Raw genomic sequence first — 13,282 nt, 5'->3', positions numbered from 1 at the left:
CAGAGATGACTCACTTTGTCTGCTGATGCACATCTTTTACACAAATAATCACATTTCAATCTCTAAACTGAGGCACAATTAGATTGGCTCTTTGGAGCGTCTCACTTACACTTACTGTATGTAGATTGACAAAGGAAGGAAGGAGAACATTTCGTGAGCCTGTGACTAAATTCTTCACATTTTCTATAGTTCTTTCAAAACATCATATATCACACTGTACTACACAACACTGAATTTCATAATGAAATAAAACACTTCACTTTAAGTTTCCTTTAAGATATTTCTGCACTTTACATGTCATAAGTACATGATTTCCAAACTGACATGTGTCTGTCCTTTGTTCTCCATCCATCATGTCCAGTATCGTTAAATTAGGCTTGAGCCTTACGTATTTTTACCACTGACATTTGTATTGCTCTAAGGCTTCCAGATGGATTCACACTTCCCCCACAACCTTGTTAGAGAAACCATTTTATGGGAAATGTCTGCGTTATTAGATTACTACTCATTGCTCTCCTCATTCGTCTCCTGGCTCCTGTATCTTCCCATGCTGAACACATCAGGTTGAAAGATAAAGAAGATGAGTCACAGACTCTTCAGGCATTGTGTGCAGTTCGGTTTGTAATAATGCTGATTTTACAAAAGCAAAGGTCAGTGTTTCATCTACTGTTTTCTTTAGCGGAATGGATCCATAATAATACTTATGTCTGACTCAGAGGTTAATAGAGGACATGTGTTGTCAGAGTTGATGTATGCAATACATGGATTACTCTCTGTGTGCTGTGTTAAGTGTTTTAGTATGTTTCATATCATACTCAGTATTCAGTATGAATGATGTCATCTGAAATCATGTCAGGTTAGATAGAAACAGGAATTCATTCCACTGTCAAACAGATTAGATGATACACGAACTGAAGCCACTGCACAGGCAGAATAAAAGAGAACAATCTGTCAGTCTTTCAGAGATGCCTTCTGTCACTGTTTGATTTTTATCCCGCTAACAGCAGCATAGAAGCCAATGGGAGCCCATTGCTGAGCTGTTGCACACAACTGAGAAAGTCTTGTTGTCTTTGCTACAGTCAGCGGGTGAATTGTAGCCCTCATATTCTCACTGAGGACTGAGGCAACTTAGACGACATCACAACGGGACACCGTCTGACAGGTCTGAGTGGTTTGATCCGAAGCTGTTCATATAGCTGAGCTCTGTGGAGATAGGCACCGTGGGCTCCTTGACAATCTGTGGATGGCAAATGTCAAAGAAACAAAAAAAGTTAATAAAATAAACATCATACTTTCATCATCCCCTTACAACTTCTCAATCTTTATGCGAATATACACAAAATATATTCAATAACCTATTGAATTTTCAGTACAATTTCAGTAATGTATATTTTTGTGAGATGATGCTATTAGTTTTAGTAAATTGGTGGTGGCAGGTTGGACACAAACACTAAGGGTAAAGTGACATAATGAGTGAAATAATAGTCATAACGACTCACTAAGGCACACCAAAATAGTAACTAAAATAACAGTTGGTTATGTAATTGGTTATTATTAGTTATTATTGGTTATGTAATTAGAGTATTAATACTAATATTTTCTTTTCTTATAACTGGAACAAAGAAGGAGATAGCATTACCCCTGCCCTGATGTCACTGCACTGGCTTCTGGTCAACTATCAAACTGAGACTCTTTCTTAAGTTTTTAAAGCTCTCAAAGGATGAGTTCATATTTTGTTCATAGTTATTATGTGGTAGCTACATCACAGTTTTACCATATTATAAGTAAATTAAGTTATTTAATAACAGTATCTCTAGTTTTGAAATTGAAAATAATATTTAGAATATTTGAAAATGGTTTAATTATGTATTCCTAAGACATAAAACCTTTAATAGTCAGTCAGCCCTAAACACAAATTGCAATACAGTGTGTGTTAGAGTGATGCTGACTCACTTCATCAAACTTTCTCTCACTGTAAACTTCATTCTTGTCAATAAATGTCAGCATGATCCAGTCACAGATAATGGTACACTAGAGGAGGGAAATGAAATGAAAATATAAATAATCTTTTTTATACAAAGAACATCAGCTGTTCAAGTTTCATTTATACAGTACAACCAACAACCTTTTAACCAGATTTACAAAAATTACATCCTTTAGCAAGCAAACACATAACGTCAGGAAGAGCAACAGACAAATAGACACAAGGAAAGTATATTAATTACTCACTATCCCAACTGACGTCATCGCAGTAACAGTGCTGATGATGGTTGGGATGGGACTGAATTTACCAGCCTGCAAACAAATTACATAACAGTCACATCACATGAGCAGATAATAAATTGAACTAAAAATAGTGTAGACACCTACATGTCCATGAACTATGACATCCAGGCGGATGCCATAGGCCTTGATAAGTGTCCGAGACTCTACTCCATCCTTACTGTAATATTTGGCAAACCTGTACAGTTACATCACAAGATTAAAGTTAGGGAAAATTAGTTTAAAGTACTAAACCACACAGAAAAGCAGCCTGTGTTGAGCATTGGAGCTCACCTGTAATAGTACCCAGAGTTGATCTCATCCTTTCGGAGATCAAGGCGACGAAAGGAATATGTAGGTTTGCAATGTGAAGGATCCAGATCCAGGTTGCAGTGCCAGTTGATGAAGACTCCTATCACGCCTCCCTGAGCAAAGACAGTGATTTAATGTTTTTATAAGCAGTGCTAAACTTAAAGTAGCTAGTTTTCACGCTTGATCACATAAAGGTTTTTATAAACATGTTATTAAATTAAGATACTGTAATATGTATAAAAAGAGATCTCTTTCAAACACGTAAGTGAATCAAGGCAACTACATATTGCTCATACTCACAGTCCTGCAGAGCTCACTGAAGTTCTCCCGTGCCTGATCTGCGATGTAGCCCAAGCGGAAGTTTGGACAATAAGGCTCCTTCTCGTCATCATAGTGACACTTGCTGAGGTATTTATGCATGTCACGTTTGTTCGAAGCATCTTTGATGTTCCCCCTAAAAAAGATAAGCACAGAACGTCTTCTGAGTTTCTGCTGCTCAACAGCACTGGTTTCAGTGTGTGTGTGTGTGTGTGTGTGTGTGTGTGTGTGTGTGTGTGTGGAGGTCATTTACCTCAGTACTTTAAATTTTGGGAAATGGATTGAGTTCCTGATGAACACCGTGAAGTTAATGGCCTCCACTAAAGCTGGTTCCCTGTTGAGGACATCAGATAATGATCAGTTTAATCTTATTCTGCCACCAGCAGCTGCTGTCAGTTCAATATTGCTATAGAAACCAGGTTGCACATCCACAGCAGCATGGATGTTTACCTGACATGTAGTTTTTTGTAAGATATGTCACTAAACACATATTAGAAGACACAATTTATCTCGTTCCCAAATGCTTGTTGTTACTTTTTAATGCAACTATTTTGTGGTTGTTAATTAGTTATTTGTTCAATTATTTAATTAGGAATTGACTTTATTAGTCATTGATTTAACTAACATTAGCTGTTTGACGCAAAAGTTGCTTATATGACATTTGAAGTATAGTTAACCGTTAACATGGGCTAATATTATACCTATTATTGCACTGTGCTATAATTTCTATGGTGACCAGTAACACTTTAAATGTTGACCTTCACTGATTTATTTTCTGGCCTCCAGGCAGAAGGGATTATGTTATTAATTGTAGAACTAGTTACTTATACATCAGCAACACCTTTGGTCTAACTATGGTTAGGAATGGACACAGAGAACGCTTTCCAGGAAGGTTCAAGGGCCCTTAAGTTCAGCCTGAGTTAGTGTTATTAAGATTTATTCTTGCAAAGTTAAAGGTAAGGTCTAAATATGCACTCTGAGTTTGTCACTTCAATGTTACATTTGAGGTTAGTTATTAATCCCTAAGGTTTTATTTAACACATTTGGGCCAAACTTCATTTTAGGTTTAGATTTAACTCAAATATGAAATATGAATCTGCTGAAAGAAACAATATAACTACAAAGCATGATGTTGGTGGTGACAAAGACAAATGTCTTACAACATCTCATAATCTATCCACGGATCCAAGTGCTAAAAGCAAACAAAAACAAGTTTGTCGTATAGCGTCTTTTATTTGCGTCCATGTAAAATTTTAGAAGCCAACATTTTTCTATGTAGATTATGTTTCAACTTTCTTACCGTACTACTGCGTACTCCTCAACAGGACACCAAGTTTGGATCTCACAGGTCTTGAAGGTGTGGTTGTAGTACTGTACACATCTGCCAGTCCTTCGACCTGTAAGTTTTTCTAATACATAAACAATTTGGCAAATACAAACCAATCATGCACGAAAAACATTTCTGTGAGAAATAAAATCTGTACCGTGGCCATCAAAGTCAACTTCCCCCTTGACACAGTCGGAGTCTGTCGTACAGTTGGCATTGGCAACTTTAAAATACTAAAGTGAAATAAGACAAAGGCTCAGATGTCTTTGTAACTTGAACTATTCATTCAATTTTCTTCCCCCTAGACTTTAGTTGCCCTCTCACCTCAGCACAAGTGCCTTGTGTCTGATTGTACGTCACTTCTCGTCTCAATATTGTACTAATCACATCACCACCCTGTGAGGACATGACACAAAATACTCAGCGGCTATCCACTAGCATGTAGAGATGATAATGCTGGTAGAATATATGATATAGGAAACAAAAGCTTCTTGATTATGCTGCAGCTTGTATTCTCCACTTACCTCTGAGGGTTGAGCATACTCTACCATGTCCAGGATATCATCTCCATGAACTGCTGTGCCTTTCATGAGAGTGTAAACTGAACTCTCTGGACGGGTTTCACTTTCCTGATATGCTTTCTGACTTATAAAGACATACCTTTGGGATGATTGAACAGACAGACGCAATATTTGATTAAATTTATCTCATGTATCATGTTACCCTGGATTTGTACAGCCCTTTCAGCTGAAGCCAAGAGAGGAGGAAAAAGATAACACACTTCAATGCCTGATGATCTGAAACACTAAGATGAATAATTTATATTTTCAAACTCTATTAAAACTGCTCCACTGTTAATGGAGAGAAAGAAACAACTACTTCTTGTCAGTTAGTTATTATGTCAGATATTTTTCAACCAACTGCAAATGGGAAGCACTTAACTCCACAATACTGCAAAATGGGTTAAACAATTCAAAGCCACATTGTATTTATTTCTTTTTCTTTTATTAATGCATATTCTTTTTACATATTATTGGTAACTTAAAATATTAGATTCTTCTGTACTTCATAAAGGAAGCATCAAATAAGAATTTAGACATGCATTTGATGACAAAATCTATACAAATCTACAAATTGAAGTTACTAACTTCTGTCTAAAGTCTTACCAGATAAAATAGGTGATCACAAGACACTGAACGCCTCTGTAAATGACTCCAAGAGTTCTGTTTTTAACCACCATCACTTTTGGGGTCTCGTAGTCCCAGAAACTAAGAAAATACTCCTTTATGAACTCACGTAGCCCCATGGCGAACTTATAAAATGTTTCACACATGTCCTCAGATGTCCTTGTGAAGTTTGATTTCTCTATTATTAAAAAAAAAATTACTCTCTAGCTTTCTAAATATCTCAGTATCTCCCACTCTCTGCTCCTGTCCTTCTCTCAGTCTGCATCTCTCTCAAGCATCCCTGGCAATAGTAAGAGTGAGGCAGGGGGTGGGGTTCAGATGTGGTTGAATCATGCATTTTCCTTTATGTCAGTTTATTCTGATTACTTTTGGTATGCTATGGTATTTATACCTAATGAAATGTTAAATCAGAATAAACTTTTATGCAGAGGAATATTCGCCTCTGCATGGGTAATAAAAACTATTTGTATGTTATAGTTACTTCCTTTTTAAACAAAATTAAAAAGTTATTCTAGACACATGGCCTGTACTGTATTTCAAAATTAGTTAGATGTTAAATGCTACAAATTAAACCACAGATACATGCTGGCACCGACGTGGAGCTGAATTAAAACAGCGAGTGTGTTTGTGTTTTTATTGTGCTCTGTTGTGTTGCTTCTTTTTTACACAGGCAGACGAGCGGACAACCTCTGGGTCCTGGTTGTTGCTTGTCTGTTCGCGCATGTCAAACGACACGTGCATCGGCTGCGGTGATGGTTGCTAGCCTTGTGTGAAGCTGCTGAGTGCTTAATTTGTATTCAGCTATATTTATCCAAACGTTTTACAAGGTCACACATCATTTGTAAATGGGGGGCCTTCAAAAGAAAAAGGTAAGAGTTGATGTTAGGCTAATGACTCAGTCGTGTTAGATACGTTAAATCTTATGGTACCTCGGCTAGCTTATTAGCTAACGGAGCTAGCCAACGATCTAAACTTCTCTGGGTGCAAATGCATATTTTATAAGTCCAAGCATCGTGTCAGTCCGACCTTAAAATATTGTTGACTATGTTTTGCAGTTTGAGAGGGGCTCTGCCACCAACTACATCACCAGAAACAAAGCTCGTAAGAAGTTACAGCTGAGCCTCCCGGACTTCAGGTAACATTAACTTCACAGCTTTGACCTAAGCGAGAAATAGCATCATCAGACAAGCAATATTATATAAACCGGTTACGCCAGCGATACAGATCTACAAAATATCCTGCCACCATGACGCCTATTATGCTTTGTCTTTGTTAGTCGTCTTTTAGAGAGATGATATGGTATCATAGCTACTCATGGTGCGATCATTTCCATTAATGAGCAGTTAACAGAACTGCTTAATTGACTTTTTTTCAGCTAAAGGATTAAGCATCTGTTCACGTTTTAGAAACAAGCTGAGAAATTGAACATGTTAGCGATTTTGTTTTCTTACATTTATTGACAATAGGTCACATCACATGAAAATGTTGTTTTTCTGTGATTTTCAGGCGCCTGTGTATCCTCAAAGGCATCTACCCTCATGAGCCAAAGCACAAGAAGAAGGTGAACAAAGGCTCCACAGCCCCGAGGACCTTCTACCTGCTTAAAGACATCCGCTTTCTCCTACATGAGCCAATTGTTGGGAAGTTCAGAGACTACAAGGTATTGCAGGCATCTTTTGCCAGCTTTTATAATATTGGTTTTAACACTGTAGTGTGAACATGGTTATAAAAGTATGTAGATTGAAGTAGTTTGGAAATTGATTTTAATTTTACTTTGTTCATTCAATTTCCTGTTGTAAATAAATTGATTCCTTCTATTCAAAGGAAAAATTAGTTTTATGTCACGGGAAAGCCGTATGTGTTTACTATTGCAATAATAGTATGAAGTGTAAATGCTGGACTTGTGTACATTAACAGGTGATGTGTATCTTAACAGGTATTTGTACGCAAACTTAAGAAGGCTTATGGAAAATCAGAATATTCTTCTGTGGAGAGACTGAGAGAGAACAAGCCAACTTACAAATTGGACCATATCATCAAAGAAAGGTGAGACGTGTTGACATTCTCCACACTCAACACAGGAGGGCAGCATTGAGTTTGACTGATTTCCTCAGTCAATTCAAAGGAGATGGTATTAGTAGATATGACAGTTAAAACTGCTTTTATAGGCAGATATAGACAAATAGCATATTTAAAGAGTTACTGATGTACTGAAACACTGTTTAATTTAGTGTCTATTTTTAAGGTAAGGACCAAAAAGAACAAACCATATCAAGTTGCCTCACTGGTGCTCCTTTTTGTGGCAGGTACCCCTCCTTCATTGATGCTCTCCGTGATATCGACGATGCCCTCTGCATGTCCTTCCTCTTCTCCACATTTGCCCGAACAGGAAAATGCCACGTGCAGACAATCCAGCTGTGCAGACGACTCACTGTGGAGTGGATGAACTACGTAATTGCATCGCGTTCTCTTAGAAAGGTTGACACTTTACACTTTCCTTCAGGCTGCTTTGTTTGTGTGACACATCAGTAAAATAGTGACCCTGTCGGTATGAATTAAGTTCATTGACCTCTGTTATCTTGTTTGTTCCTGATAGGTTTTCCTCTCCATCAAGGGAATATACTACCAGGCTGAGGTGATGGGACAGCTTGTTACTTGGCTGGTGCCATATCAGTTCTCCCATGATGTAAGTGCATAATGATGAAATGCAGTCCACAGTGGTTTATGAACAGCCACTTTATTATTATGGGATTACACAGAAGGATGACACAGCCCTGTCAGAATTTAGACCCATAATAAAGATAAATAATAATGATAAAAATGTCATACATAAAAAATGACAGTGTTCTTACTTACTACTTAATTACTTTTGTCATTTCACTGACATCCCTAGGGTGTTGGAGCTCCAGGGATGATAAGTTACAGTAAATGTTAGTACACATGTGTTCCTATATTACAGTTGAAACAGTTTTTTTCCCTTTCAGCACCCCACAGATGTTGACTACAGAGTAATGGCAACCTTCACAGAGTTGTACACAACACTCCTGGGGTTTGTCAACTTCAGACTCTACCATTCCCTCAACCTGCTCTACCCACCTAAGGTATCCTGACCTATGAAAATATCACAAGGTTTTTCTCTGCAAGTGTGTTAGTGGACTATTAATTGTATAGAAATTATTATTGCATTTGTTAAAGTATTAATGACTTATTCTACTCAAAAGCCTTCTCCCATTTAATGTTTAAAGATATGGATTAATGAACAATGACACTGCAGGATACAATAGGTATTTTTGACAATTGCTGGCTATCACCAGTTAAAACACCTTGTTAACTCTGTTAATGTAACCCTCTTTTTCCAGCTGGACACTAAATCGGAGTCGGAGTTGAAGGAGGCGAATGAGGATGATTATGCCATGAATTCAGAATGCTACTTAGAGGTGAGTCTCTTGGGTCATGGGTCTTAAAAAAATTTCAATGATACTGTATATCAATAATAATAATTTATTTATGCAATTTAGCAACAAACAGCACTGAAAGCCTTTTTCTTTGATTATTGGATTACTGAGTGTAGACTGGTGGGGGAAAGTCAATTTTATTTGTAAAATTAAATCTATGACTGCAAAGTGAGGAACATTTAAACAGGTCTGAATACTTTCTCAAATATGTGAACTGCGTATGTACAGTTTAATGCAAACGTTTAGGTACCATGCACTTTTTTAACACCTCACTAAAAACCTATTTTTATTTTTTGCACTTTTTAAAATCAAAAACCAAACTCTCTTCATTACAAAGATATTTACAACCTTAAGTCAGTATGTTGTAGAACACCCCTTTAGCATTCATTCTTCATTCAGGTCTGATCAGTCTCCTAACCTGTATGAATGAGATTCACCTCCATAGCATGATGCTGCCACCACCATGCTTCACTATAGGGATGATATTAGCCAGCTGATGAGTTGTAATTGGTGTTTGCCAAATATAATGTTTGGAGTTCTGCCCAAAGAGTTTAATTTTGTCTCAAACTAATTGTGGAGGTCTACAAACTTCTTAGACTTGGTAGTTATGTTTATTTGTTTAGGGTGATGGTAAGATGTTGGGGGGTTATTTTAGTTTTGTTTTGTTTTTTCCCGGTCTAAAATGAGAGGTTACCTACAAAGGTATCTGGTAGTTCACATTAGTTATTTGTACCTACTCCTGTAATAAAATGACAAATAATACAAATAGAATTATGAACTGTTGCTCTAATCTTGTTGTTTTTGGTTGTGTAGAAACTTTCAGCTCTGAGTGCCAGTCTGGCACGAGTGGTTTCAACTGCAGAGGAGGAGGAGGGTGAAGTTGACCAGTTTCCTGTCGAAGGGGTAAGAAAACCAGATAAAAAAAAAAAGATTCACTCTGTAGTATGTTTTAAATAAATAAAATAACAATATAACAATAAAGGCACAGACATTGCACTGAGATGTGTTATTAAAACACACACAGCAAGTCGAGGGTTATTGAAGTGTTGCACAGGGGACGGGTTCATGTGTCGTTGCTAAGGGTAAAGTGTCTACCACCCTGGGAAGCTTGTTTGATGAGGTTCCCAACTACAGGCCCTCTTATCCTCAGGGACTTTCCAGGGACATTTTGCTTAGAAATCTCAGACTGCAACGTGAACCTACTTCCAATTTTTGTTCTCACGCTGGTAACAGTGATTCCCTGCTCCACTTTCCAGCATCCCAAATAATAAGTTGAGGTGGTTTCAGTTCTTCCTGATGAGACAAATTCAAGCATTAGGACGATTGAAACTTAGGCATATTATTTTCTTAACAGGCAGTTTAAAGAACTACTTGTTTACTCAACAAAACTTTCTAAGCCTTCCGTTGTATAATTTCACTCCTGTTCATGTTTTTTTTTTTTTAGATATTTTTGTAATTTGTTAGATTTGGTGGTTGAGATGGTAACTTTGTTTTTTTATTCCTTTTTATTTATTGCCATTCGTTACTAGGCTCCCGTTCCTTAAATGCATGTTGCTGTGTTATTGTTCCACAAAATTGTGTCAACATGGTGGTAGTAATACAACTTGCACTCTTTGAGTGTTTTGTTTTGTTTTGTTGACCTTGCTGGGTTGGAAACTGATCCTGCTCTGAGCCTGACAACCCCATTAAGACATTGTTTTTTTTTTTTCTTTGGACCATTCAACTAAATGTATTCACTGCAGACCTGACTTTGTTCATATAGACACTAAATACCCCTGTGCTGTTGCTAAACTGGCTTTTTGTAGACCCTACCAGTAAATTTGAGGTTTTTGCCTTCTAGGAATCAGACAGTTTTTTAGCGTTATCATAACAATCCTAGCCTGGTACCCTTATCCAGAAACAATAATATTAATTCACTCCCCAGACAGCATTTGTTGAAAGTGATCTTTAATGCTGAGTGGGAATTAATTTTGAATGTCATGCCTGTAAGATACTATAACAAAATAAAAAAGTTCTCCTTTGATGTTTTTCTACAGGAGGACATGGAAAAGATGGAGGCAAGAGAAAAGGAACAGAAACAGCTGGAAGCCCATAAAAAGATTTTTGAAGGGCTCAAGTTCTTCCTTAACAGAGAAGTGCCCAGAGAGTCATTGGCTTTTGTTATTAGGTGAGTGAGAGCTGCTGCAGTGAAACTCAAAGGAAAGCCACAGCACACTTTATAATCAGAAAAAAGTCAGTATAAATCTTCAACTGATGCCCTTTGTTGTCTTCTGTGTATTGCTGCTGCCATTCAGGTGTTTTGGTGGTGAGGTGTCCTGGGACAAGTCTGTAGGCATTGGCAGCACATATGAGGTGACAGAGGAGACAATCACACATCAAATTGTTGACAGACCTAACACCGACAAACAGTACATAAACAGGTAAAGGACTGTTCTAATGTTCTGTGTTTGTATTTCCTCACTGGTCACATGATGATCACACAAAAAATTAGACTAGCAGTATATTTCTAATTGCTGACTCCTAAGTATAGGAAGTCTCGACTGAGTTATGAACTTCTCTTTTTGTACATTAGCATATCCTTTACAGTGCCTCCTTTCTGAGTCAGCGTTCAGCTTTCTTTTATAAGAACTATCCTTTTACATCATATTTTGCATACCCTGTTTTAATTATGCATAACATGGTGTTTCAGGTACTACATCCAGCCCCAGTGGGTCTATGATTGTGTCAATGCTAAAGTCCTCCTGCCTGTGGAGGATTACTTCCTTGGTGTGACTCTTCCTCCTCACCTCTCTCCATTTGTGGAGGAGAACGAAGGCGACTATGTGCCACCTGAAAAACTGAAGATCATGGCCCTACAACGTGGAGAAAAAACTGGTACAAACTCAAGCGTTTTTATAATGTTTCAATTTTTATAATGTGTCCGTACAAACTCTGCACACTCATAACACACAAATGACTGCTGTGCACTAATTGACTACATGACATGACTACAGAAATAATATAATAATAAAAAAGGTGCATTGTACTGAAGGGGGGCTAATCCATGTAAAATAAATTATGTTGAGTTTGATATTGGTGTTAACTTTAGATATCTGTGTAAAGATTTTATACTAAAGAACATTTTTTTCTTTTTAAAATCTGTTCTGAGAGCATTCTAAAAATCTACAGTTTCACTGTTGAGTCCATGTCCAAGTGTACATGAGGAGAATAATTGTGGAATTAGGAAACATACACATAAAATGTACACGTTTTTCTTCCTTAAAGCCCCTGAACAGGAGGACGACAATGAGGAGGAAGATGACGAAGAGGAAGATGACGAGGGGGATGACGAGGATGAAAATGATGATGAAGAGGAAGACGAGGAAGGAGGAGCAGAAGAGAATAATCTGAAGAAGATGGAAGAGCAAAGATCCCAGGGCAAGGTAGGGGATTTTTGATTCCTTTTCTTTGCCACCTGCATCATCTTGTGTTTTTATAAACCTCAATACGCGTCTCCTCCATTTAGTCTCTGCAAGTAAAAGTGACGCCTGGCAAAATGAAAGTAGTAGATTCAGCACGCTTGGAGCAGGAGGAGAAAGCAGAGGAGAAACGTCTTGCCATCATGATGATGAAGAAAAAGGAGAAGTACCTTTATGACAAGATCATGTTTGGAAAGAAACGAAAAACCCGAGAGGTTTGTTCCCCTTTTTTTTATTTTTTTTTTTTATTGATACAGCATGGATTCATGTGCAGATAAGACTGTTTGCTCAGCTCTGTGAATAGATATCATTGTTACATTTTAACGTTGGATCAACATTATTTTCAATATGTGGTGCCTGAAATTGTGCAGAGATCATGGGAGACCAGTGAATGACCCCTAAAATACTTGTGTTAAGCTGCTTCAGAGCATTAATTCCATTCTTTTTTTTTTCTTTCTTTCAGGCTAACAAACTTGCTGCCAAGAGGAAAGCCTATGACGATGCAGAAAAAGTCAAGAAGAAAAAGGCCAAAAAATAACTCCTGCCGTCATCAATAGACTGCCTTTCTGTATTGAATTTAAAATGCATCACAGGTTGACATAAAACCTCTAAATGCATATATCTGTGTAATTCTGAGCAGAAATGCAGGATGTGGCATATGTTGGTCATGTAATTATTAATGTAAAAGTGACTTCAGCTTTCATTTTGTTTGTATGAACTCTGTTCTACAGTACCCAAGGTATTTCTTCCACTTTATTTTAAAATCTGTACTCATGTATTTTAAAGTAAAAACAAATAGATTAGGTCTTGTGATATTTCAACTTTCAGTTTTCTGTTCCTTTGCTGTTATGTCAAGTATAAGTGATGCTTCAACCCAGCAATGAGTCTCTAGATGAGCCTACTAAAGCCTAGGTACCTTCATCCAGCAATTATCCTAACCAAACTCCTTGTCCTCTTAAGGGT

General features: G+C 37.4%; 2 protein-coding genes across 2 annotated transcripts; one reads left to right on the top strand and one right to left on the bottom strand.

Moving 5' to 3' along the window:
• Positions 1–1,138: 1,138 nt before the first annotated feature.
• On the bottom strand, positions 1,139–5,552 carry p2rx2 (purinergic receptor P2X, ligand-gated ion channel, 2). The gene is made up of 12 exons (XM_026343808.1): positions 5,386–5,552; positions 4,744–4,879; positions 4,544–4,615; positions 4,377–4,452; positions 4,193–4,289; positions 3,146–3,226; positions 2,875–3,028; positions 2,557–2,687; positions 2,371–2,461; positions 2,230–2,295; positions 1,954–2,031; positions 1,139–1,237 (listed from the first exon to the last, which is right to left on the bottom strand). The coding sequence occupies exons 1-12, from the start codon at positions 5,550–5,552 to the stop codon at positions 1,139–1,141; spliced, it is 1,248 nt and encodes a 415-aa protein (XP_026199593.1).
• Positions 5,553–6,121: 569 nt separating this feature from the next.
• On the top strand, positions 6,122–13,140 carry pes (pescadillo). Its single transcript, XM_026344225.1, has 15 exons — positions 6,122–6,275; positions 6,462–6,541; positions 6,913–7,066; positions 7,343–7,452; positions 7,713–7,884; positions 8,003–8,092; positions 8,391–8,507; positions 8,766–8,843; positions 9,675–9,764; positions 10,898–11,028; positions 11,156–11,281; positions 11,551–11,735; positions 12,126–12,283; positions 12,367–12,534; positions 12,783–13,140. Exons 1-15 carry the CDS (start codon positions 6,252–6,254, stop codon positions 12,855–12,857), a joined length of 1,758 nt encoding a protein of 585 aa, XP_026200010.1. The 5' UTR covers positions 6,122–6,251; the 3' UTR covers positions 12,858–13,140.
• Positions 13,141–13,282: the final 142 nt, after the last annotated feature.

This window comes from Anabas testudineus, chromosome 9 (assembly GCF_900324465.2).
Source record: "Anabas testudineus chromosome 9, fAnaTes1.2, whole genome shotgun sequence".
Classification (NCBI taxonomy): domain Eukaryota; kingdom Metazoa; phylum Chordata; class Actinopteri; order Anabantiformes; family Anabantidae; genus Anabas; species Anabas testudineus.
This window is presented reverse-complemented; position numbering and strand designations above follow the sequence as displayed.